This window comes from Thalia democratica, chromosome 2, assembly GCF_965202585.1.
Source record: "Thalia democratica chromosome 2, ktThaDemo2.hap1.1, whole genome shotgun sequence".
In the NCBI taxonomy this organism is placed as follows: domain Eukaryota; kingdom Metazoa; phylum Chordata; class Thaliacea; order Salpida; family Salpidae; genus Thalia; species Thalia democratica.
Genome location: NC_139166.1, coordinates 41,022,907 through 41,049,198, shown reverse-complemented (window position 1 = coordinate 41,049,198; position 26,292 = coordinate 41,022,907). Strand labels below are relative to the sequence as shown.

The following is a 26,292-nucleotide window of genomic DNA, read 5'->3' as shown; positions in this document are numbered from 1 at the left end:
CAAAATGTTGCTCTAAGCTCTAGATGTTGTTAGTAAAAATACTTCACGAAAAAAAAGTTTATTTCAACCTATATATATTTTTGAACATTTACGCTAATATCATTGATAGAAATATAACAAAAAAGATGCTTGAACTATTTTGTTCGTAACTGAATATTTGCTTTATAATATTTTAGAATTTGTTTACTTAAGTCTTTCAACAAAAAAATATATTGATATTAAATTAGTGAGTCTTGTTGAAACGTTAAGAGTTTTCCCTAATATCTGCTGAGTCAGCATAGTAAAAAAGCTTTTATTCATGATTTTTTTATTTTCAGTTATTAATTTATTTTTGATCAAATTTTAGTATGTTTCGGTAATGTGGGTTAGGGATAAGGGTATAAATTAAAAATAAAGTAAAAAAAAAAAAACACAAGCGTGATTGAAAAAACACAAAAGGCTTGAATGGCTTTTTTTGTATTTTTTTTTAAACCAAACTTTAAAACTAATTATTTTCAAACTCTTTAATGCTAACTTGGAACTTAATTTTATCATAATGAACGTTTTTTTGCTTTGCTTTTCGCAATAAAATCTTATTATTTCTTATTACACTCTAATCCCATGCAAGAAATCCCTCAAATAGCTTTGCTAAGAATTAAGGTAAAACTTGTATGGGTAATATATTTAAAAAACAACAACTAGTTAGGAAAAAATATAGTTACATCACGAAACTTAACTATACAAGTTGGTTAAAAATAAAAGTTATCAAAAAAAAATATTTTCGCATAAAAGTCTGTAAACCTAAAAATCTAAAATCTTGCAAAATTGAATTTTTTCTGAATAATTTATTTAGGCTTATGGCTTTGTATATTTTTATTAAAAAAAATAATGGAAAAAAAATAATTACAAGTTTAAAATTAGTTTAATAAGTATGTTAAAAAAAAGATTTTCTGTGAAAAACTTGTAAAATTAAAAATTAGAAAAAACCTCAAAATTTTTAAAGGAGACCCACTACAAAAATCAAACCCCAATTTGATGGAAATTATTATGAAAAGCAAAACAAAAGAATATTCTAAAAAAAAAAAAAAATTCCAATTTAGCACTAAAGAATTTAAAAATAATGGGTTTTAAAGCTTGGTTAAAAATAAATTACAAAAAAAGCCATTCAAACCAAGTTTAAGCTCGTAAAAAAAAAATAATTTACTGATTCAGCAAATATTAGGGGAAACACCTTACCGTTTCAATCGGACTAAAATTAATAATTCTTTAGTTAATAATGATTCTTTGAATTATTCTTAAGAATTACTTTTTTAATAAAGAACGTCCCAGAACATTAAGCCTGAACTTATACTATCGTTTATTGAACACTTTTATAACTGTTTTATTTACTGTCTAAACAAAAAAGTATTTATTTGTTTGAAAAAACTTTAATATATATTATTTTACTTTTTCTACGAACTTTTTCGAGAAATAGAAGTTACTTCTTTTTGAAAAAAAAGTTTCTAAATACCTTTTGGCACAAATCTTATAGTAATCACTCATAAAGTTTTTATTTTTCTTTGTACTTCTTGCGTTCTTAGAATTTTTTAATTTATCTTCGATTTTTAAATTTTTGTTACACAGATGCATATTAGTATGTGTAGATATAATAAAGCTTGGTTTATATTTAGTACAAGAGTTTTAATCATTTAATAGTGTATATTTTTATTTAAGTTGTTTTATTTAAAGCATTTAGTACAGTCCCTTTAATTTGAGTAATATTTGTCATCAAAAAGTCAATACAAAATTTTTGAATTTTTTTAAAACTCATTGTTATTAAGGATCTACCAGATCCACAAATTATGATAAAACTAAACTGAATTTAAAATTAATTACTTAAAAGTTTTCTTTAGATATAAAAACAAATTTCTTTTTTCTTTAAGATTTATCGTTTTTTGTTTACTTAAGTTTTTGACCTATAATTACTTTCACTTAAGGTTTAGAGAACGCTTTAACACTTTTTAAAGTTTCGTTTTTTTATTACGATTTACTCAACAGTATAGTAAGAACTTATGTCAAATTCACATAACAACAATTTATATTGCCGAAAAAAAATTAATGCTTGTTCATCATAAAACTTAAACTTTACTAACTATATTTTAACTTAAAGTCGTAATTTTTTTATTATTTGACTTAATATTTGTATATAAAAAATGTTTAGATTATTGTTTATTTTTTAGTAACTGACAACCTGCTTAGCAGTTTAACCTAGTCGTATCAAATAAACTTAACTGAACACCAATACTGTTAAGAAACTGTAATATATATTTTCTAACTCTGGTCTCACTTAGTTGTGTGATTTAGTGTGTATTTTATTGATTTCCCCACTGTGTATTGTACACATTTTTACTTTAAAGGTTTCCTAAAAATTATTTGTAATAATTATCTTATTCAAAAGCACATAACTGTTTTAACTTAGATTTTACCATTATGTTGCGACTGTCTTTTATTTTTTCTTCGTTAAATTTAAATAAACAAATCAAACATACAAAAAAGCAAACAAACTTAAAAATCAGTAAAAAAAAATTACGACAAAACAGTCAAGGCTATAAAGATATATATATATTGTAATACTTAAACGAATGTAGCTTAAGTAAACTTAAACTCTTAAGCTTTTTATTTCAACTTTTTACAAATATTGTCAGCATAATTATATGAGTAGAAAATGATATATAACTTATAACTACGAAAAAGAATCCAGTATTATGAAAATGGAAAGCTATATCACCATTTCTGAAAACTGAAATTTTCATTACTAAAAAGTTATTTACTTAAACAAAAAATACAAGTTTTTCATAAAACTCAATGAACAAGCTTGCAAAGTTACAAAAAGTACTTTTAATTAGGCACTAATGTTATATTAAATAAATTACAATAATTAATTCTACAACTTTTTTTGACCTTACTCTAAAGTTTACATTAAAAAAATGAACATTTGTTTATGTTTTCATCAATATGACGAATGGGTAACAAAAAACTTGATTATTCATAAAATTTATTATTTCCAATTCTCATTCTGGTATAGGAACAGTAGCGAGATTGTTAGCATGTAGTTGGGGTTGAGCGTATGAACGTCTTGACAAATTGTAAGTTGAAACTCGTCTATTTGGGTTTTGCATCGGAACGTGAACTGATGGTCTGTAAAGAAAATAAAATTTTTGATATAAAACTTTAACATTTTGTTGATTGAGTCTTAGGTAAAAAAATACTGTGTTATTTTTAAGTTAGTAACTTATCAACATGGTTTCAGTGAATTTGTTACAATAATAACTAAATTAAAATTAAGTATAAAAAACTTTTCACATAGTTTTTTAACAAAGTAAATAGAATGACACGATTAACAATGTGTGATTAAATTCTAAATAAATTTCTAAAACTTATTTTATTTTAAAATATCTTTTGCAGAAAAAAAATAATCAAAAAAAAAAACAACAAGAGTAAGTTATAATTGTTATTGAAATAACGAGTCATTGTAAAATTGTTTTAAAGTATTTTTTAAACAAAACTAATAGACAACGATAAATAGTACAACTTTTTAATGACTTACAAATTTTCTGTTCTTTCACCAACAACAAAAAACAACTAAAGTTTCATTATCCAAGTTATAGTATATTTTTTTGTTTTAAGTTATATAAAATTTGTAAGGACATAGGTTATTTCGTAACTTATAAAAATTGAATAAAAAACAATATATAGTGAAAAAAAAAGAAATCAACAAAAATAATAAGTAAGGTGTATAACAAAATAAGTCTTTACATTCATGTTTTCAACACTTTTCAAAGTTTTCTTTCAACAAAAGCAAGTTAAAATAGTTAGTAAACTTTCTGAAAATAATGAAGAATTGGCTACAGTAATACAATTTTAGAATTGTTTTAATTCGTAATTTTAAGCTTTTGAGATAACACAATAATATTACAGTGCATTAATAAGATCAAACCCCCTATCCCTAACCTATTTTACCCTAAACTTTTAGTCTAAACCCTTACCCTAACTCAGGTATATATCAAATCGATTTAAAAAAAGTTGTTAAAATTCAAAATAAACAAAAGTCATATTTTTGCCAATCAGAAGCGCCTAGATTTTGTAGCTACAGTACTTGTAATGCTTTTGGTTTCACATTATAAGTTTGTTTCAACTTAAAACACAATAATAATAATAACAATAATAATAATAATTGTGAGAAGCTGAAATTAACAGTCGTAGTTGTACAAAGCACTATGACTATACTAGACTTGATATTTTTTAAATAAACAATTTTTTATTGACTTTGCCGTAAGCGAATCTAGTTCAGTTTTTGAAACAGATTCTACCAAACTAAGCAGTTTTGGTTGTATTTAAATCAATATATTTTATTATATATTTTTTGTTTTGTTTTAAACTTTTTTTTTTTGTGTATCTAAATTTTATATAACGTAAACATAATCTTTTAGTTTTTTGATATAACAAATTTTGTATCAAACTGACGAAAACTTAAAAGATATGCTTTTTCATTTGTTGTATTATTGCTTAAAACAGAAATATAATATTAGACTAATAATCGTGTTTTAAACACAGCAGCAGAACGTTAAAAACTAATTAAATGATAAATAGATATACTTTTTTATAGAAATGAATAAATTTACCTTGAATTTCTTCTTGTTGTGCCATTATAATCATTCAAGTTCTCTTCAGGCTTTTCTTCAAGATCTATCATTCTAGTACTGTTTCGCTGAGCTTTAATGTTATAACCGTTTTTAATTAAAATATTTAATAAAATACTTATATTTTAGTTATATACATAGTTTTGTTTAGTCGTCTATGTATAAACCTGTTAAAAGGTTTTTTTTTATGTAAATAATTATAGTAATCAAAGTTTTAGTTTTTTACCAAAGTAAATAAAAAAGAAATTTATTTTCAGTATTTTGTATACTAAGTTTTTACAAACAAAACAGTTAAGAATAAAAGTTTAAAAAAAGCTTAATAAGACAAATATAAAATAACTGACGACACAATTTTACAATGTTTCTCTTTTAATTAATCAGACAAAAACTTTTTATTCACTAAATTAAAATTTATAGTTCTTAGAACTTTATACAGTTTAAAACGAAAAATAATGCATTAAAAATTTAATTATTTTAGAAGTTAATTTTGACATTAGAAAAATAAACATATTTTATACGTCACTGTTCTAGTAAACATTAATTAACAACTAATTTGTTCTAAACTGTGTACATTTTTATAAAAAAATTAACAAATAAGTTGTTTTTTGAAATGAAAATTTTAAATACTAGTAATATAACAAATTAATACGTACGCTAGTTTTAGGTTTTCAAAATACACATTATTAAAAACTCTATAGAATAGCTGCCATAAAGCATATGTATTATAATTCAGGAGCGTGTCTAGACTTTTTTCAGTGGGGTTGCACGATTTTTTGTTCAATATTAGAGTATTTTGTGTCGTAGCTTTTAATAATACATTTTAGAAAATTACATAACTTTCTACTACATAACTGTCTAAAATTTCTCACGAATATAAAAATGTTTAAACTTTAGATAATTTAAAAATATTATTATTTTTTATTGCACGATTAAAAAAATGCGCTCGAAAAGTTTGATCTAAGGACCTCGTGTACAAAGGAACCTTTCGGTTATCGATTCGTAAACCACATGCTTATAAACTTTCTTACGAGCTATTACGTACAATTTTTTTACCATCTAAATATTTAAATCTTTAGTAATAAAACAATCAATTAAACGAAATTAAAGAATATACATCTAAACGAAAATTCACAGAATTTTGTGTTTACAAAAGTACTTAAAAACTTTTCTAACAGCATAAGAACTAAAAAACATCTATAATTTTAAATTAACTTATAAAAGGAGATAAGCAATACTAATAGCAAACATGTGAATACTTGAATGGTAGGTTACAACTTCTTAAAAGAAGGTAAAAAGTAATGCGCTGAAACATTTTTACATTAAAATTTGTTACTACTTTGTGCTAAAAGTGTTAATTTTCTTTTTTATAGTAATTCTACTTGAATAGTATAAATAATTTTACATTTGAATAGATAAATTAACTATTGTATAAATTTTTAATAATTTTAAAGAATTGAATTCTACCAGAACTGAAATTAACTTTTATAAATGAAAATATAAAGATAATTACTATAACATTTATGATTTTAATAAGAAAAAATAACAAAAAACAATAATATTAATAACAACAAATTTACTTCTATTTTAAAATATACTTTTTTATATTTTGAATACTTAAACAAATCTAAAATTGTAATAATAGAAAGCAAAAAGTATTTGCAAACATAAAAAAGAAAACTTTTTTGATTTCCTTATAAAAAAAGACTTTTTAACATAAGTTTTCTTGAAACAGTTATCTCAACTTATTATTTAAATACTTAATTTATTTTTAAGTATATACATCCACAACTAATTTTTACATTGACATGCTAAAAATAAATTAAAAATACAAAAAAAAAGTTTGCAAATCTTCTGAACTTAATTCAAAATAGTAATCTTAAAAAGTAATCTAAAGAATAATCAGATAGAAAAAACTGCAACTAGACTAGACCACTGTTATTGTAAACAAACAAATCAACTTTTGAATAAATCTACATAAATAAAAAAAAAGTTGGATATAAAATGACAAGTATTATTAACTCATTAAACAAAAGTAAATAGACGAGTAGCAATGATCACTGATGACTTTGATAATTACTAATTGATAGACAACTTTTAAGTTCATCCTAGAATGTTCCAAAATGACTTATATTTTATAATCATTATGGTAGTTAAAACTATAATTTACTTCCTAGGTAGGATAGCGATTTATGACCCAATTTGCTGTTGAATCTAGGTAGGAAAAAATATGTTTCTGAAGACCTTGTATGATAATTATGGACATTTTTAACATTTTTTAAGTAATTATTAAAGTTAGCTGGTATAAAATAATTGTTAAACTTAAAAAAAACAGATCTAGTTTATATAGGTACAGACTAACAACACCTAACAATTATCTCTGAGTTTTTAATACTCTTACACTATCATCATATTTTTTATGTGTGAATCTAAGTGCTCTGTTTATGAGAACATTGATATAATTATACATTTTTTATTTGCTCTTCCCCAGCACAACAAGCCATATCTAACATTGCTCATAAGCAAAGAAATAAAGATCAAATATAATGCTTTTTCATTTAAGAAGTGTCTCTTTAATATTATACACCGAATATTTTTTTTTACTTTGTTATTATAAATCTATTTGTTCTGACCATTTTAAATTTCTGTCTATAATTATTCCCAAATATTTATAGCTATTTGTGTTTGTTATAACTGTTTTACCTATTTTTACACTAAGATCTATATTTTTCCAAAATCTATTTTTTTATTGATGTAGAATCATGCTTCTGGTTTTGTTAAAATTTAGTTTAAGTTTGTTTTCCATAAGCCAATCTGATACCTTTTTTAGTTCTGTATTAAAACTTTTACTATAACTTAAGTATGTGCTTTTTGTGAATGTTTTGTATAGCATTGTATCATCTGAAAAGTTGAAAACACTAAGACTAGTTTTATTCTATAAATTACTTATATGTATTAGGAATTATAACAGCCCTAACGCTGAGCGTTGTGGTACCCCAACTTCACTTTTTTCACAGGTTGACTCATATCCTCCAAAACTAATTAACTGTTTCCTTCCATCTAGATATGAACTAGTTAGTAGATGTATATTTCCTCCCACACCATGACATTCCAATTTCCTTAGTAAGATATTTCTTTCTACATTATTAAATGCTTACTTAAATCCAAAGACTGCATAAACTGCAATTCCTTTATCAAAATTTGACAGAACCCCTTCAACGAATTCTGATAGAGCTAAAGTAGTGGAACATCCCTCTCTTAATCTAAACTGAGAATTATCTAAAACTTTACTTTTAGAAAATAAAAAAAACTGTACAGGCGATTAAAGATTACTTTTTCAATAATTTTATTTAAATCAGAAAGAAGTGTATAATTTCCTGGTAATGTTTTAAATCCTGATTTAAAATTGGTATTTTGCAATTTTTAGGCTACTTTGATAAACACCTTCATAAAATACTTCATAAAATTTTCCTAGTATTGGGGATATAACATTGTTAACTTTCTTAAGGATCTTTACAGATATACTATCCTCACCACTGGCTTTGTTTGGATCTAAACTCTTAATGATATTAAATACTTCAGTTTCTGTAACATCAAACCAAAAAAAAAAACTATTACTAACATTTCTCAGATAGTCAGTAAAACCTAGTAGGTTAATTTTTTTTCGTTATGTTTGCTTTTTGATGTTAGAAAAATGAATGTTAAGTTTGTTTACTATATCTATTGGTTTTGTAAAAGATTTTTGATCCACATCTAGTCTATGTGAAAAATGGCTGTCAATTTTTTGTCTATTAGTGAATTTATTTATTACTTTCCAAATTTTAGATGTATTTTTATAAGAATTTTCTAGAATGTTTTCATAGTATGCAACTATTTTAGTAGTATTTTTCTCAGTATCACTGTTAATTTTTTTTAATTTTTTTCATTTGTAGCTTATTATAATTTTAATTTAGTTGGGTATGCAACTCGATGACCGATAGGTCTTTTTGCGTATCCAGGTCCTTGAACCAAAAAATTATGTTTAATTAGTTTGATTTTAATCTAATAAGTTTTATTAATACAGCAAAGTCGTCTAGTATTTGCATCTATTCAATTTTAAAAAGTCTACACTTGATTATTACATCATTTTATATTCTAAATTTTAACGTTTCAACTACAACATACATTTATTTCAGTTTCAATTCAATTTAATTTAGTATGATAAAATTTTTGATAAGTCTTACTTGAAAGTACTTAAATAAACAAAAAATGAAATGTTTTTGTTATATTTTTTGAATAAATTATGCACTGGAAACAATTTGTTCGAGTAAAAATATATATACATAAATATTTCTGATACCAATTAATTCAAAACCACTTTTAATCTCAATTAAGAGTCGTAACTTGGTAATTAAATTCAACAAAAAAATGGTAAAAATAAAATTAACAAAATATATGTTCAGATAATAGGGTAGTGTCAGAACCACACAGCGACAATTTTGCACTAATCGCCACTTTGGCACGGAAGTATACTATAGCACGGCGTCATTTTAGTACTGAATTTCACTTTGCATCGAAATACACTTTAGCACGGAGCGAAATTTTAGCACGGATTGTCAATTTAATACGGCGTCTCGTTTATGAAAATACTTTACGTGTTCAACACTGAGCAAAATGATTTTTTCAATAAACTTAGAAAACAAACCAGGATAGGATGTGGTTTTGTTGTTTAATATCTGATTTAACTTTTATTTGATAAAAAAAAAGTTTTAGTATAGTAAAAAAACTCACCAGATCTATCAGAGTCTAAAGCTTTATTTATTTCGTTTTCATTGTTGCAGTTTCTTCCAGATGGTCGTATCTAAGAGTTTTTGAAAAATAAAATTAATACAAAATGTTTAAAACTAAATTAAATACTGTTCTTACATATATTTTAGAATATATAAAATTTTAGAGTTTATTGAAGAAGTCAGCTTCTAAATGCTTATAAAGATAAAACTCTATGCGTTAATGATTATTTATTTAACAATTGCATACAATTTTGAAAATTATATTTGTTTAATATCTAGGACTTAAAACAAAAACAACTTTAACAAAAAAATAAAACTAAAAAAATTATTGTTTTAATGTTAAATTAAAACGTTCTACGTTCATAATCTAATTAGCTAGTTTTATTTTACTGCTTTAATTAGTTTTTAACAACAGTATCAGTAAAATAAATAGTAAAAAAAAGACTTCAGGTTTCTCATCAAGTTGGTACTTCATATTTCGACTTAAGCCGTACAGTCCTTTTCTTTAACTTTGTTTAACATTACAATTTTTTTTGACATCTTTTAATCTTTTTTTACTTTTTGCTTAATCATCACTGTTTTTTATATCTTGTAATATTTATTTTTAAGCATATGCAACTATTATAAGCCTTTAAAAATCTGAAAGATTTTAATATTAAAAGCCTTACTAAGACTATTAAAAGTAAATGATGTACATCTTAACAGAATATTAGATGTTTAACAAGTAATAATAAAACAATAAGAAATTACAAAAAGTTAAAGCAACTAAAGTTTTACTCAGCTAATTTATGCTTAAGTAACTTTTGATTGCAACTATACTTTATTTTGAATTTTAATGCTTAATTGTTTTTAAACTTCAATTTACACTTTTTCAATTATTTACTTTAATTTTTCTTGCTAGTTTTTATATTTAATTCCATAAAGTGGTAGTTTATAACTTAAAACACTAATTTAATTAAAATGACTGAGAAAGTGAATTGCTCAACATTAAAGAAGATGAAAGAAAAATTAACTGAAGTTCAAAAAAAATCAACTAATGCACTTCTTAATGAAATGCAGGAAATTAAGGGAAACTTGGCAAATCAGGCAGAGGTAATAGACTCCATGAAAAAGTCACTTATTTTTTTAAACAATCAGTTTGAAGATGTAAAAAAAGAGAATGAAAATATCAAGGAGGTAAAATTTGTTAAGTTAGACAATGAGAGATTAAATGTTCAATTGAAAGAAATGAAGAAGGAGGTCAGTAATTCAAGCCTACAACTTGACTACATTGAAAGAAATTTAAAAAGTAGGAATGTCGAAATCAGTGGAGTGCCTTTTATGAAGAATGAAAATGTAGTTGATGTTGCAATGAAGGTCATGAAAAAAGTTGACCCTCTGTTGTGTGAGGAAGATATTGAGTCAGCAAGACAACTAGTTAAAAAAGATAATAAAAATCAAGTAATAAAAAGTTCTATTTTAGTTAGATTCAAAAATATTAATAAAAGAAATTACATATATAGTAATAAAAAGAATTTTGCTAAAGCTAAAATTAGTTCATTAGATGATAGTATTAAAAACGTGTACATAAATGAAAATCTTACTCCCAAAAATAAACAATTATTCTATATGGCAAACTGTTATAGAAAAACTAACAACTGGAAGTTTCTTTGGACTACAAATGGAACAGTTTATCTAAGAAAATAAGAGGGATCAGATACAGTTACGGTAAGAAATATTTCAGACTTAGATAACCTAGCTTCTTAATTGAGAACTTTGTTATTTTGCTTAGAAACATTTTAGTAGTTTAATGTCTGTTAATAAAAGTGTATATATTTGTTTAGTGTGTAAAAAAATTGTAAAAAATAACTGTATATATTGTGAAATATGTGGCCAATGGTCACATTTTAAATGTTGTAAAATTTCTAGTTCCCAATTTGTTTCTCTAAGTAAATCTAATGAACCTTTTTTTTGTTTTAATTGTTTAGTACAGGAAATACCTTTTAGTTTTTTAAGTAATAAAGAACTAAAAAACCTCAACTTAAGTAATATTTGTAGTTATAATTGCAAAATTTGTAATAATAACAGTTGTTTTTGTAAAATTATTTTTTTATTTAGTCAAGTTAATAACAATGAACTTTTTGTGATAAATAATAGCATTTCAAATAAAAAATTTAATACCCAGACTGGACCTATTGTTACAAAAACTCAGTATTCCTGTTCAGATGATTTTGAAAATATATTAGATAAAGATTTTAAGGGCAGTTTAAGTTTTTTACACATAAATATAAGAAGTTTGAATAAAAATAAATCTAAGCTAGAGGAATTAATGTTTTCATATAAAATCATACCTGATATAATAGGAATCAGTGAAACTAAAATTAATAAAAATACTGACACAAATTTTTTGTCATTAACTGGTTACAATTTTCATTGTGTAAATTCAATGTCAAACTCAGGAGGCGTTGGTGTTGATGTCAAAAATTCAATAATGTACTCAATCAGAAAAGACTTAAATTTTATATGTGTTAGTTATGAATCTATATGGCTAGAAATATCAGTAGGAGTTAATAGTAAAAATGTTAAAAATATTTTAGTAGGAATTATATACCGTCACCCTAATGCTTCGATTCCTGAATTCAGTAAAAATTTCTCAGATTTCTTCCTAGAAAATATAAATAATTATAAAGATATTTTTTTAATATTTAAAGATATTAATATTAACTATTTAAATGATAAAGCTACATCAGTGAAAAATTACATAAATCATATAAATGGATTTGGTCTTACAAATATCATCAAAGTCCCAACTAGAATTAATAATTCTGAAGGTACATTGATAGATCATTTTTATTGCTCAACCCCACAAAAAGTTATACAGTGCCAAGTGCTTATGTCAGATATATTAGACCACTTTCCCCTTTTTATAAAACTTAAAAATTGCAACCTAATGAAAAATGATTTTAAAAATAAAAACCAATACTTTCAAGACTTCTCAAAAATCAATACCAAAAAACTTTTAGCAGATGCTTCACTTATTTTTAGCATACATGAAACTAACAATTTAATTCAATCTGAAAGTTCTATTGATACAAAATTTAATAACCTAATAAGAAAAATTAAAGATTTAACTTACAAAAATGTTCCAAATAAAAAATTATCTAAAGCTAAACTAAAATTGAAATCAAAACCTTGAATAACTAAAGCAATATTGAAATCCATAAAACAAAAAAAATAAATTATACAAAAATATCTGCAAAGATAATTTTAATGATCCAATTAAAGTTCAAGAATACAAAAAATACAGAAACAAACTTACAAAAATTAAAACAATATCAAAAAAGGCATACTATGAAAACAAGCTTAAAATCTCTGAAAAAAATACATCCAAAATTTGGAGAATAATAAATAGTATAACCCATAGAAAAAAACAAGAAAACCAATTTCCACACCAGCTAGATATAAATGAAAATTCTTATACCAAACCAGTTGAAATAGTTGATAAATTAAATACTCATTTTGCAAATATTGGCTTACAGACCTGTACAAAAAAAGGGATACTCTGAACTCAGCTAATAAAATAAAAAATGTTAGTAACAGTTTCTTTTGGTTAGATGTAACAGAAACTGAAGTATTTAATACTATCAAGAGTTTAGATCCAAACAAAGCCAGTGGTGAAGATTGTATATCTGTAAAGATCCTTAAGAAAGTAATCAATCTTATATCCCCATTACAAAGCAAATTAATTAACCAAGCATTTTATGAAGGTGTTTATCCAAGTAGCCTAAAAACTATTTAATTACATTATTTTTTATTTATTATTATTATTATTAATTATTTATTATTATTAATTATTTAATTATTATTTAACTGGATTAAAAACTTTACCAGGAAATTATAGACCCATTTCACTTTTATCTAATTTAAATAAAATAATCGAAAAAGTAATCTATGGTCGCCTGTACAGTTTTTTTTCTAAAAATAATGTTTTAAACAATTCTCAGTTTGGCTTTCAACAAAATCATTCCACCACTTTGGCTTTGTCTGAATTTGTTGAAGGGGTTATGTCCAATTTTGATAAAGGAAACGCAGTTTGTGCAGTCTTTTTGGATTTAAGTAAAGCGTTTGACAGTGTAGCTAGAAATATTTTACTAAGGAAATTGGAAAGTTATGGAGTGAGAGGAAATATGCATCTGCTAATCAGCTAATATCTAGATGGAAGGAAACAATTTGTTATCTTTGGAGGATATGAGTCAACCTGTGAAAAATGTGAAATTGGGGTTCCACAGGGGTCAGTATTAGGACCGTTGTTATTCTTAATACATATAAATGACCTACAGAACAACACTGGTCTTAACATCCTCAACTTTGCAGATGACTCAATGTTATACAAAACATATACAAAAGACACATATCTAAATGACAGTAAAAATTTTAACATAGAACTTAAAAAGGTATCAGATTGGCTTATGGAAAACAAACTTAAATTAAATCTTAATAAAACCAGAAGCATGATTTTATATCAATCAAAAAATATTTTTTGGAAAAATAAAGATCCTAATGTAAAAATAGGTAAAACAGTTATATCAAACACAAATAGCTATAAATATTTGGGAATAATTATAGACAGAAATTTAAAATGGTCAGAACACATAGAAACTATAAAAACAAAATTACAAAAAACATTGAGTATATTATATAAAACCAGACACTTCTTAAATGAAAACGCATTATATTTGATTTTTAATTCTTTGCTTATGAGCAATGTTATATATGGCTTGTTGTGCTGGGGAAGAGCAAATAAAAAATGTATAAATGATATTAATGTTCTCATAAACAGAGCTCTTAGATGCATACATTATAAGAAATATGATGACAGTGTAAGAGAATTAAAATCTCAGAAAAAAATATTAAATGTTGAGAGTCTGTATTTATATGAATTAGGTCTTTTTATGTTTAAGTTTAACAACAATTTGTTACCAGATAACTTTAAAAATTACTATAAAAGTGTAAAAAATGTACATAATTATCATACCAGGTCTTCAGAAACAAATTTTTTCCTACCTAGATTCAACAGCAAAATAGGTCATAAATCACTATCCTTCCAAGGTAGTAAGTTGTGGACTAAGTTACCATTAAGTTTAAAAAGTATAAGTCATTTAGGAAAGTTCCAGCATGAACTTAAAAGTTATCTTTTAAATAGTAATTTTCAAGGTCATTAGTGATCATTCCTACTCCCTATTTACTTTGTTTAAGGAGTTAATAGTACTTGTCATTTAATATCCAAATTTTTATTAATTATTAATTAATTTTTTTTTTTTTTTTTTATTAATTTTTTTATATTTTAGTTTTTTTTTGTCTGAAAGTTGATATGTTTGGTCACAGTAACATTGGTTTAGTCTGGATTTTAGCATTTTCTATTTAATTATTTCTAAGATTGCAGTTAAAGATTATTATTTAATAATTCATTTAATATCCAATTTTTTTTTTTTTTTAATTATTTTGTTGGAAATTAGATTTGTTTGGTTACATTAACATTGGTTTAGTTGAGATTTTAGCATTTTCTGTCCAGTTATTTTTATAACTATTCTTTAAGATTACCTTTTTGAATTAAGTTCAGAATACTTACAAACTTTTTTTTTTAAATCTTTTTTCTGCTTACAAACTTTTTAATATATACTTTATTATTATATATATTTTTTTTTATTGCATGAAAATGTAAAAAGAATAGTTATAGATGTTTATATTTTAGCAGAAAATAAAGTATTTAAAAATCAAGCTGAGATAACTGTTTCAAGCAAATTTATGTTAAAGAAAAAGCTATTCTTGAGCAAAGCAAAATTATTCTTTTTTATGTTTACAAATGTTGTTTTCTTTCTATTATTTCAGTTAAGACTTAGACAAGTTTTTCAAAGAGAAAAGAGTTTTTTTTTTTTTTTGATTGAATTAGTGGAAAGAAATTTGTTGTTGTTAATATCATTGTTGTTAAAATTATTATTGTTTTTTTTTTTTACCTAATACGTATTTTCATATTTTTATTTATAAAAGTTAAGTTCAATTCTTATAAAAATCACTTCTTTAAAATTCTAAAAAAAAATTTACAATAGTTTATGTAGCTATTCAAATGTGAAATATTTTTATTTTTCAACTTAAATTATCAAAAAAGGAACCTTTTTAGCACAAAATACTTAATTAAAATGATATATTTATTCTATACTTTTTATCTAGTTTAAGCAATTTTTTTTTATGGATACAGCTTTATTTTACTTTGTTTGAATATTGCAGTTTTACGTTATTTTTATTTTTTTTAATGTTATAGTTATATTTTACTGTTACTTATTTTTTGATAAGTTAAATTAAGTTGGTAGTAGAGTCGAAATTCTTAAACACACACAAAACTAAGGAAATAACTTAATATATATATTTTTCTCTTTCAAATCATATAAAAGGGTAATTTATTTGCAAAGTTCTGGATTAATTTTAAAATTGAAACTTCAGATAAAAACTTAACCTTTTAACGTAAAGTTAGATATATATTTATGTGTATATAATGTTGATATATGTGTGTGTAAAAATTCTTTATTTTTTTTGGAAAATTCTTTTTTTTTTAGTTTATTTTTGTTTAAGAAAGATATTTAATGTTGTAAAGTTTAATAGTGTCACTTTTCATAGAGCTTTTCGTTTTAGAGTTTAATTTTTTTTTTTTTCATTTTTAGCTCTTTATAATTTTGATTAAGTTTGGGTATGCAACTCGATGACCGAGAGGTCTTTTTGCTATCCAGGTCATTGAACCAAAACATTTTTGAGCAAAAATTTTTGTTTTTTTCGCTTTTTTTTCAATAAACTATTAATTAAAACGAATAAAGGTATTATTAACACTTTTCAAAAGATAACTTTCTTATTTTTTGTCATTTAAAACTCAGTTTATACCTCCCAATTTCTAAAGAATCATTAAAGGTGAGGTTATTTTTTTTATTGAAAATAAGATACATGTAAGAAAAGCAAGTACACTTTGTTTAGCTTTTATAGTATATAAAGTGATTCAGATATCATAAAAGTTATAGTCATGAAGTAGCCAATTTTTTTGAACTTGTGGTGCTCTCTATTTACTATTGAAAAACGTCTTAAGTAAAACAGTTAAAGCAAACTGATACTACTAATAAATAAAAATTTCAATTATTATACCCATAATTTTTTGATAAATAACTTAAAATCTATCAGTTAAAATTTAGCAAAAAAGTTGCTTTAATTTTAACTAAAAAAATTAAAGTATATTGAAAGTATGTTTTATAGAATAAGAACAAAACATGATTTTAGAAACACATATAACTTTGGGGTGTAACTCACTTAAGGCTTTACACAAGCTAGTTAAAAATGCAGACTTATTAAGGCTACTTTAATTTCTTTTTTACACAAAGTTTAGGCTAGTTAGGACGTGTTAATTATACTCATGTCAGTTTTGTAAGTAAATTGCGACTCAAAAATGACATATAAGTAATAAGTTATACTGCTCAGTATTAACATAAATAAAAGAAGTAGAGTTCAACTATCAATAAAGCTTGTCTTTAACAGTAAACTCTAAAGGTCGACTAATGAAAAATAATATCTTTACCAATATACTTAGGTTGACTTGACTCTTACTAGTTTGTAGAAACTTAGGCATGCCTTAAAAAACTTCTAGGATTTTATTTATGCTTCACAGAGTGGTAACCCTGTGATTTCCAAGAAGAAGATCTGGTTTTATCATACCTTAAATTTTAAATCCAACTGTATATTTTGAACTTAAAAAAGTTTTTATTTTATACAACTCCTTTTTTATTATTATTTTTTAAGTTTGCATAGACACTTTTAAAACAAGTACACAAATTGGTATGATAAAAGTGTTGTACTTAATATATAACATTTTATAAAAATATATTACCATTCTATCTTACACAGTTACTAATTATTTTTGCTTATTATTTTGTACTAAAAGAAACAGTAAGTTAATAGTAAATAGTAGAACTTTCGGTTTTCCTTAAAACTACTTCATGTTGATGTACATGCTAAATTTAATGCGACAATTTCCAATACTTACATTTATGCACGAGTTAAGGTTGAAAAATAGAAGTTTAAGAACAGCTTGATTTATTTAAACTTAATCTATAACGGCTCTGTTTTTAAAAAGAGTTAGGAGAAAGTACTACTAAACAAGTAAACATTATCAATAGCAACATTATCAATTAAATTAGAATGCATGAAAATATTTTTCAAAATACTTAACTTATTAGAAATTTCTTGCGATTACTAAAATACACAGTTCTCCGACATACTTGCTAGAATATTTTCTCGTTTTGACATTGACTACTAGCTCTTTTTCAAAACAGAGCCGTTACAGATAAAATTCAACTAAATCAAGATGTTCAAAAACTTCAACTTTTTGGACCTTAACTCGTAAAAGTTAAACATTTGACGGTCTAAATTAAAAAAAATTACAGTGTTTAAAAGCCCTTAATTTACGTCATATCAAAATTGTGGTAACAACCAACGTAATTCAAACAGCTTGTTAGGTACTGATAGATATTATTATTTTGTATACTAAACTAGAACAGATAAAATCATAAGTTTTAATAAGTGCAGAATTTTGAAAAAGATACTACGATTTTCAAACAAACTTTTTTAGTTTCGATTTTAATTATAAAATATCATTAATAAGTAAATTTTTATGCATGACGTTACAAATAGAAGTGCAATCAAAAAAGTTTTTCAAAATTTATTTAAAGTATTCTTAAAGCTAACAAAAAAAAATTGACTATATTTTTAATTTTTTATGTTTATTTATAGGTTACAATATTAAAAAGAAAGTACTTAATTATTATATAACAATTAAAATCTTACAGATTTTCTTCTTTTATTTTTTTCATTCATTTCTTTTATATATTTTTCTGAAAGCTGTTTGTCAGATGGTTTCAATGATGACCTTCTTATAGGGTGACCAAAGTTTTTAGATTTTCTTTTACCAATTGGGTAACTAGTGAGAAAATGTTTTACTAATAATGTATTTCTTTTGTATTTGATAACTTTACTTTTAACTTTTAATTTTGTATTAAAACCAAATAACTTAAACAAATAAACTAATCTTTTAGTTTAAGTTTCAGTAATTACTTTAAATAAACTTTAAGTTTAATATTTAAGTTTTTTATTATTCTCAATCGCAAATTACTAACCAGATATAAAATTAATCTATTTCTAGCTTTGATATCAAGCGTGTAGTTTTTTTTAAAAACTTTAGAGCTAGTATAACTCAAATTACGCTAGGAGAACATTTCATGATGCATTAGTTTTAATTCTTTTTTGAAACTCTGAATCGCTATTTTATTTAGATAATTTCAAACCTAGCCTATATTCTACTTGAAAGTTTGTTTACAGTTGAACACTATTAAGCTTTTTTTATGGCTTCTTCATAATAAATGAAAAACAAGTACTAAAAGTTCAGTGATTAGTAAATCATAAAAAAAAACAGATTATAATGATTCTATTACCCACAAAAACATTTAAGGATCAAAAAAGTTGGTCATTATTGTATAAGTTACTAGGTATTTTTTCATAGCTATTTTTTAAGTTGGGTAGATACATTTTTAAATTATAAGAACAAATTTTATAGTAAGGATCGGAAAATTGCTACCAGCGGCAATTTAAAAGAAAACGCTCGTGTATAAAACGTCTAAATGCATATAAATTCACTTTTCACTTTGCTCTAACAAAAAGTGAGAAATTGTTAATAAAAAATTAAATTAATTAAAAAATATATCATAAACAAATAATAGAAAGCTGATACTCTACTGAAAACCACAAAGATATTTTATAACTCAAAGTTAAGTTTTTTGTTACCTTGAATGTAAATTTTCGTAGTTTTCGATTTCTTTGTTTTGATAACTTCGACTATGATGTTTTTTAGAACCATTTATCATTTGAGGTTGCTGCAAAAATTGTTTTATTTTATTATTTTAAGATTTTATTAAAATTAGTTATCGTAGGTTTACCGTGTTTTTATTCTATCTTATCAAAGCTAAACAAACATGTTAATAAAGCCTGTATTCTATATCTAAATTACTAGTTTTGTATTTAAACATTTCAAGTAATTGTTATGGAGGTTTTTGTATATCTAAAAAAGTAATTAGTTTTACCACTTAAAGTCACAATTGCAGGACTTAAATATTAATTATATATCATATATTTTCTAAATAAGTATAAATAAATAAAAAACATTATAAAAATTGTAAGAACAACAAACACAACTTTCATGTGCTAAAAACTACGTGAAACTAGTTTTTGTCAGTATTGTTTTTCCAGACTGGCCATAGTTAGGACTTAATAAGGTGAATTAACTTTAAAAACTATGCAAGTTGCACATAATATAAAAAAAATATTTCAACTTGTTGTAATGTATTGATAAGACACATACAGCTTAAAGGTCCCTATGTGATAGGTAAAGTTACAAAGGTAATATAAATATCTTTATTACCTAGCAATCATTTTTTAAATATAATAATAAACTTTTAAAAATATTCAAAGGCCTAAAAAATTCAACAAGTTAATACTACAACAAATCATGTAAACTTAAATATAAACTAGAAGCATATACATGTAAACTTAGACTTATAACAACCTTCAATGTAACATTATCAGTTTTTAACCGCTACAAACTTATGAGTTATATTTGTTCATTAAAATTTACTAACTATACTTGTTGTTTTATTTTTAAGTAGAACGCATCGGAACCTTATACAAGTTTACTTTTTCAATACTTATGCTAATTAAGCAGTACTTGATTTCATGAACTACTTTAACTAGTTTATTATAATAAGTTACGTCAAGATTTTTCTAAACCATTTTAGTTTTAGTGCTTAGTTATATTAAAACTTTTAGGAGTTACTAATTACAATTAAATTATCTTTGATAGTCAGTAATGCTTTTGGTTCATAGTCAGTGTAAAAAAAAATAATTTTTATTAAAAGTTTGTTAACTTTTAAAAATTAATCTTACTATCTTTAAACTTAAAGAAATAAATCTAAAGTTTTTGAATATGATATATTGTTTTAGGATAATATAGATGATAACATAGATGAAAACAATTTTTTTTATTTACTAGAATAGACAAAAATAACATTTTTTTATTTAACTATTAATATATTTTCTGTGGTAACTTATTAAAAGCTAACGCAATGTTATTAAATATGCCCTTGTAAAAAAAAAATAGTGAATTAAATTTTAAGGTGTGTTGTTTACTTTGAAACCACACAATTTAATAATTGAAAAAAAAGACTTTTTTATTATTATAAAACCTTATAACCAGTAGACAAAGTATTAAAATTATCTTCTGAAGCATGCAAAGGCTTATTTATTTTCCTTTGGTGTTCACTGTATGAATAAGAGTTTCTTGATTGCCGATTTCCTGTCGTTAAATTGTTATTAGCCAGTATCAATACGGGTTGCTTTGACCCATACAGATGACTTTGTCGCTGACTTTTTCCTTTGTCTTTTGCAAGACTCATATCATTACTTGTTGAGTTGAAATCATCGTTCTGCAAAAAAAAAGTTAGTTATTCAATAGAACTAAATGTACTTTTATACGTAATCTCATAGAGATTTGAATTTATACATTATGCAGCTAATAAAATGCTACACAAACAACCAAAAAGTTATATAAGTAGTTAATAATCTTCATAAAGATTTGACATTCAAAATTGAAAACAAAACAACAAATAAATTATTTTTAATTTGTTAAATAATAAATTTCCTTATAGTTATCAATGTTTTGATAGTTTTAACTTCATAACTATTTAGTATGCGTTTTTTATCTTGTTTTTTACTCTTATCTCTGCCTTTTAAATTCGTTTGACATACGGGAAAGCCTTTGAAATCTACCTTAAATGATGAATTGTTATTATTTTGGTTTTGTGAAGTTAATATGTAGTTAATACTCTGAACTCTAAAATTAAATAAAAATTGGTAAAAAGTATACAATTACGGAGTTAAAATTAGTTTTAGTTTTCAAATTTTGTAAGTTTTATGTATAATGTTTTTATACCTATTTTAGAGTTCAAACTATATTATCTCTTGCAACCTGCGTTTATTTTATAGTTTTGTACATATGATTAGATGCATATCACCAAAATTTGTCATGAATAAATTTGTTGTAAATGTTAGTTATTTTGTGTGGGATTGTTTAATTTTGTTTTTCACGCGTGTAAGACATAAATAACAATTGCAGACCTACATAAAAATATAAGCGTTCAGTAAATCAGTCATAGTAGTTTAAAAGACATCTTGAATAAAAAAGCATACTGAATAACCGGAGACCTTTTGTTAAAAAAAAGACTACTTATAAAAGAGTATAAAAGTAACAATTTGAAACAAAAGTTAAAATAAATACAAAAAAAAAACTGCAACAAAATAAAGTAGTGCAAAAACTGCATATCTCTTATATGGCGCTTGCAGTTATATAGGTTATATTGATTTTAATCGAACCATTAAATTTTATTAGTTTGAGTAAAAAAAACCTGATAAGATGCAAATATTATCATAATCTATTTGAAAGAAATAGAACTTTTTATCAACTTATTTCTATGTATTTAAATTTTGTTAGTACTTTCAGACAGTCTAAATTAATAATATTTGTGAATAAAACAATAATGATAAAAATAATAACTAAAAAACATATGGAAGAAATAGTAATATAATAATAACAATAACAAGTTTCAAGACCGTTATCAGACGAAATTGGCCATCGCGTTGTGCTCAAAAGATTAAATATTTTCAAAAAAAAAAACGCTACAAACGATGAAAAACATAGTGATGTAACAAAATTACAAATAAAATATCGTAGATAAACTAAAACAGAATTGTTTTGATTCTTCTTTCTTTGTCTTTCCCGTTTTTTAAAGTGCTGCTTCTATCTCTCTTTCAGCACTTTTTAGATATTAGATCGTTAAATGTCGTGATAATTAGCGAGCTCTACCAATTACCATTTCTGACATTCAAGTTCTTTAGGTCAAGCTTGCAGACGTCCTTAAAATGTAGTGTTGCCCGACTGCAGTTGTGTCTGCCAACGACCAACTCGCTATACAGTAGAGACTTTAGAATTCCTCTTTGCCTATCCTTAAAATATAACCTAACCAGCGAATCCTGCGTTGGCTGAGGGTAAACCACATAGTGATGAAACCAGTACTTATTAGAATTTTTTCGTTGTTGATCTTTTGTTGCCAACCGATTCTCAAGATACGACGGAAGGATCGTAGTTGCTATATGGTAGACATTCAACAAGGTCGAAGTTTTGCTACCATACAGTACTGTATACAAAAGTACAGTAAACGTTAGATTTTCCGCAAGTATTCACGCAACACTTAAGCAAAGGTATACAAAATTTTTTTCACATTTCGATGTCATAGCTAATAATTCTAACTGATAGCCAAACATCTGTTCATTGGACTTAAATGTTTTTAAAGCTAATGGTAAGGCCGAAATCTGAGTATGTAGTAAATAATTGACTCAGAAGTGTCTGAATATATTTAGCAGGTTAAGATACGACTTCAGCATCATCAATAAAATAAAGTTCACGTCCTATGAAGTTTTTCACCTTTTGCTTTGACCACAGACTTGCAAGGTGAAAAGACAAGCATCAGTTTTAGTTTGGAGCTCAACTTCTATAGTTGAAGATCCAAAACCGCGCTTTTACAGCATTAAAAAAATTCCGTAAAGAGTTTGAGAAAGTACGCAGCCGTTTTTAGCCATCTTTAAATTTTAATGAATAAGAATTGATGCCATTATTTTGAACGGTTGCCTTTGTGTTTGAGTTAAAAGACTTCACAACGTTAAAGTGACTTAGAAAACATGACATCTTCAACAATATCCGTCCTGCCCTATTTACTAGTAGACCAAAAGCTTTGGTAAAGTCGAATGAAAGCGATAAAAATAAGCAAATTTTGCTCATTGCAACCTTACTGCAGATGTGGTATAGGGAAAATAAAACCGATGGTAGAAAGTTTACTAAATTTACATTGCGACTTGGGATATACTCTATAATCCAGATTCTAAAGTCGAGAAAGAAATATTTGTGCAGAAAATTTATTAACAATTCAAAAAAAACTCCTTGTGGTTGTTTGTTCCGACTTAGAAACCTAATTTTTATACAAAGTTATGATTTCAACATCATACATGTCTTATAGCACAACAACTCTCCTTTAACCTTTGACTTTAATATCATATAAAAGGGTATTAAGCAGGAATTGCAATAACGAGCAAGTATGTAGTTACTGACTGTTCCTTTCCAATAAACTGTCTCAGTAGCAGCTTTTCTACGGTTTACTTTTCAAAGCCTTAAATTAACTAAAAGCATCCACAAGGCAGTGGAAGTAGACTAAGGTTTTACAGATCTGGTACCAAGTAAGTTCCAAGTTATAAAAGAAAGCGTTAAAAAAAAAAGCGTAAAAATAGTTGTACATAAATCTTATTAAGTTTTTTTTTAAGTTTTACCACAAAGCTGTCTTATTATTCAAAAAAGCAGAAAAAAAGTTTGATGGCATAAATATTATTTTAAAACTAAAATTAGTTGTTTTAAAAAAGCTTTAGACCAGTTTTTTAACTTAACAAAAACCAATCGTTTTCGTAAAAATGTTTTTTTAGATTTAAAAATACAAACCATGATATTTAAACATAACATATCGTCAGCTTTTATTACTAGTTTTTTTTTGTTAAACTAAGTTTTTATTTTCGGTGCTATTTTTTTAAAAGACATGTATAGTTTTTTTTGTTTATCTAGTAAATTATAAAACTAAAAATATTGTATAAAGTATCATTACCAGCTTATTCATATGATTCAGAGCAATATTTTCATCCTCTAAACCTTTCTTTAACCCTCTTATATATAAAATCAGCACAACAAAAACCACCGTAGCAAATAAAAAGAAAAGCAACATAGGCAATAAAACTGTAAGTAATAATTCTGCTTGATTTTTGGTAGTTGATGCAAAATCTTCACAATATCTATAAATATTACTATATGTCAGTTTAATTGAGTTATTTAAGTTGTTTATAACATATACTATTATATCTAAATAAACTATAAATAATCTATTATTTATTTTAAAACAAAGTTTTGATGACAAACGTCTTTAAAGCATTTTTATTAAGCTTCAAAATTTATAATATGAAAAACAAAAACTTTGTTATTTACTGGTTTAAGTCTTGAAGATAGTTTTTCCAAAGTCAAAAAATAAAAATAGACTAAATTTATGAAATACTGATTTGAGTAGTAGTTTGTGTTTTATACTATAATTCGTCATAGAAAAAGTTGTGATAAAAAAGTCAACCCAGATGTTGTACGAATGTTGTGATGCCTTATTCAAAAATAACTTTAAAGGAATACAAGTTTGAACACAATAAATGTTTTATTTCAATAGAAATAGTTTTAAGATATTCATAAAGCTTAAAAAACTAAGTAAGTTTATTAAATTAAGATATAAAAAAATAAATAGACACCCTAATTAAACATGAATTAATTAAACACTTTAAAACTAACACTCCAGCGAATCCATTTGGGCAGTTACACATAAAACTATTAATGAGGTCAACACAGCTTCCTCCATTTTTACATTGTATTTCTTTACAATCATCTATGTTAATTTCACAAAACGTTCCTTCAAAACCTTTCAGACATTCACAACTAGCTTTTTCCTGCAGAATTGTAATAAAAGCTTATAAAGCTTTACTTATACAAAAAATTACCATAAAAGTTGTTTTTCAAAAACAACTAAGTGTCAGAGGCGACTCTAGGTTTTTTTATTAGATGTGATGCAAATCTTACTTGCTATATAAAAGACCATTTAGTAACTAAAAAACAACATTAAATAAGTTAAGTAAGTGTACACTACTTTGTTTAACATAATACAAACATAGTTAACTATTAATAATAATGATATTAAACTTCATTTATTCTATGTTCAAATTTATTATTTTATAAAGTATCACTTTTAAAGTGTTATAATAGAAACTTTTATGTTTTATTAGTTTAAGTTCTCATTCAAATAAAAACTAATAATGTCATTTTATCTATTTAAACATTTATAGAAACTACTGTAGTAACGTTTAAAGTAATAAATTTATTTATAAAAACTTACACCGTTATCAATGCATTTTCCTCCACCAGCACAAAAATTTTCTGTACATCGTGATTTTAAATTCTGGCATCTATCACCTCCGTAGTTTTCCGTACATTGACAACTTGTCATGGGATAGTAAACAAAGTTTAAAAATAAACATAGTTATTTCTTTGAAAACATTGATTTTTTAAAGTATACTATGGCACAGTTTATAAATTTATAAATTTTATCTAATTTCTAATGATCTAATACTAAAACTCTCTTAAAAAGAACTTCGAAAATCTTAGTAATAAAAAACCCTATTTTTAAAAAATATTTACCTAAACGAATTGTTAAGATTTAAGCATGTTGCTTCGTTTAAACATGGGTTAGATGCACATTCGTCGACATTATTTTCACAAAATTGACCTAGAATTTAATAAATCAACATGAAAAAATGATTAGGAAGACATTAAAAATTTTGTTTCATATCTTATCAAAGAAAACTATCAAAATTAAAATACTCTAAATAACATACCATAAAAATTTAAAAGTTCTGTCGTTAAAAATATTAACAGTTTTATTTTTAGTTGTTTTTACTCAAACTTTATATCTGTAAAAACTTTTAAATACTTAATGTCAAAAGTCAACTTTATTAGTTACTATTTGAACATATATTTTTTTGTATAAATTATCAAAAATTATGTTTTTAAAAGTAAACTTATTAAAGTTTTTATTGTTATCATATACTTTTTGACTGAAACTTTCGTT

At 24.4% G+C, this 26,292-nt stretch overlaps 1 protein-coding gene and 1 pseudogene across 2 annotated transcripts in view; one reads left to right on the top strand and one right to left on the bottom strand.

The window, feature by feature from the left end:
• Nucleotides 1-2,666: 2,666 nt before the first annotated feature.
• The window catches only part of LOC145830214 (uncharacterized), a 40,490-nt gene continuing 16,864 nt past the window's right edge, over nucleotides 2,667-26,292 (bottom strand). Inside the window, exons 14-23 of one of the 2 annotated variants that reach the window (XM_082938142.1) lie at nucleotides 25,863-25,950; nucleotides 25,561-25,663; nucleotides 24,963-25,117; nucleotides 24,244-24,427; nucleotides 20,728-20,967; nucleotides 19,274-19,362; nucleotides 18,281-18,413; nucleotides 9,426-9,495; nucleotides 4,641-4,731; nucleotides 2,667-3,156 (exon numbers count right to left, since the gene is read on the bottom strand). In XM_082938142.1, coding sequence (XP_082794268.1) covers nucleotides 3,030-3,156; nucleotides 4,641-4,731; nucleotides 9,426-9,495; nucleotides 18,281-18,413; nucleotides 19,274-19,362; nucleotides 20,728-20,967; nucleotides 24,244-24,427; nucleotides 24,963-25,117; nucleotides 25,561-25,663; nucleotides 25,863-25,950 — 1,280 coding nt within the window. In that variant the 3' untranslated portion in view covers nucleotides 2,667-3,029. Of the gene's footprint in view, nucleotides 3,157-4,640; nucleotides 4,732-9,425; nucleotides 9,496-11,483; nucleotides 12,069-18,280; nucleotides 18,414-19,273; nucleotides 19,363-20,727; nucleotides 20,968-24,243; nucleotides 24,428-24,962; nucleotides 25,118-25,560; nucleotides 25,664-25,862; nucleotides 25,951-26,292 lie in introns of those variants that run through there. The other variant, XM_082938143.1, reaches the window with a different exon arrangement.
• Nucleotides 10,384-11,170, top strand: LOC145830189 (uncharacterized; annotated as a pseudogene).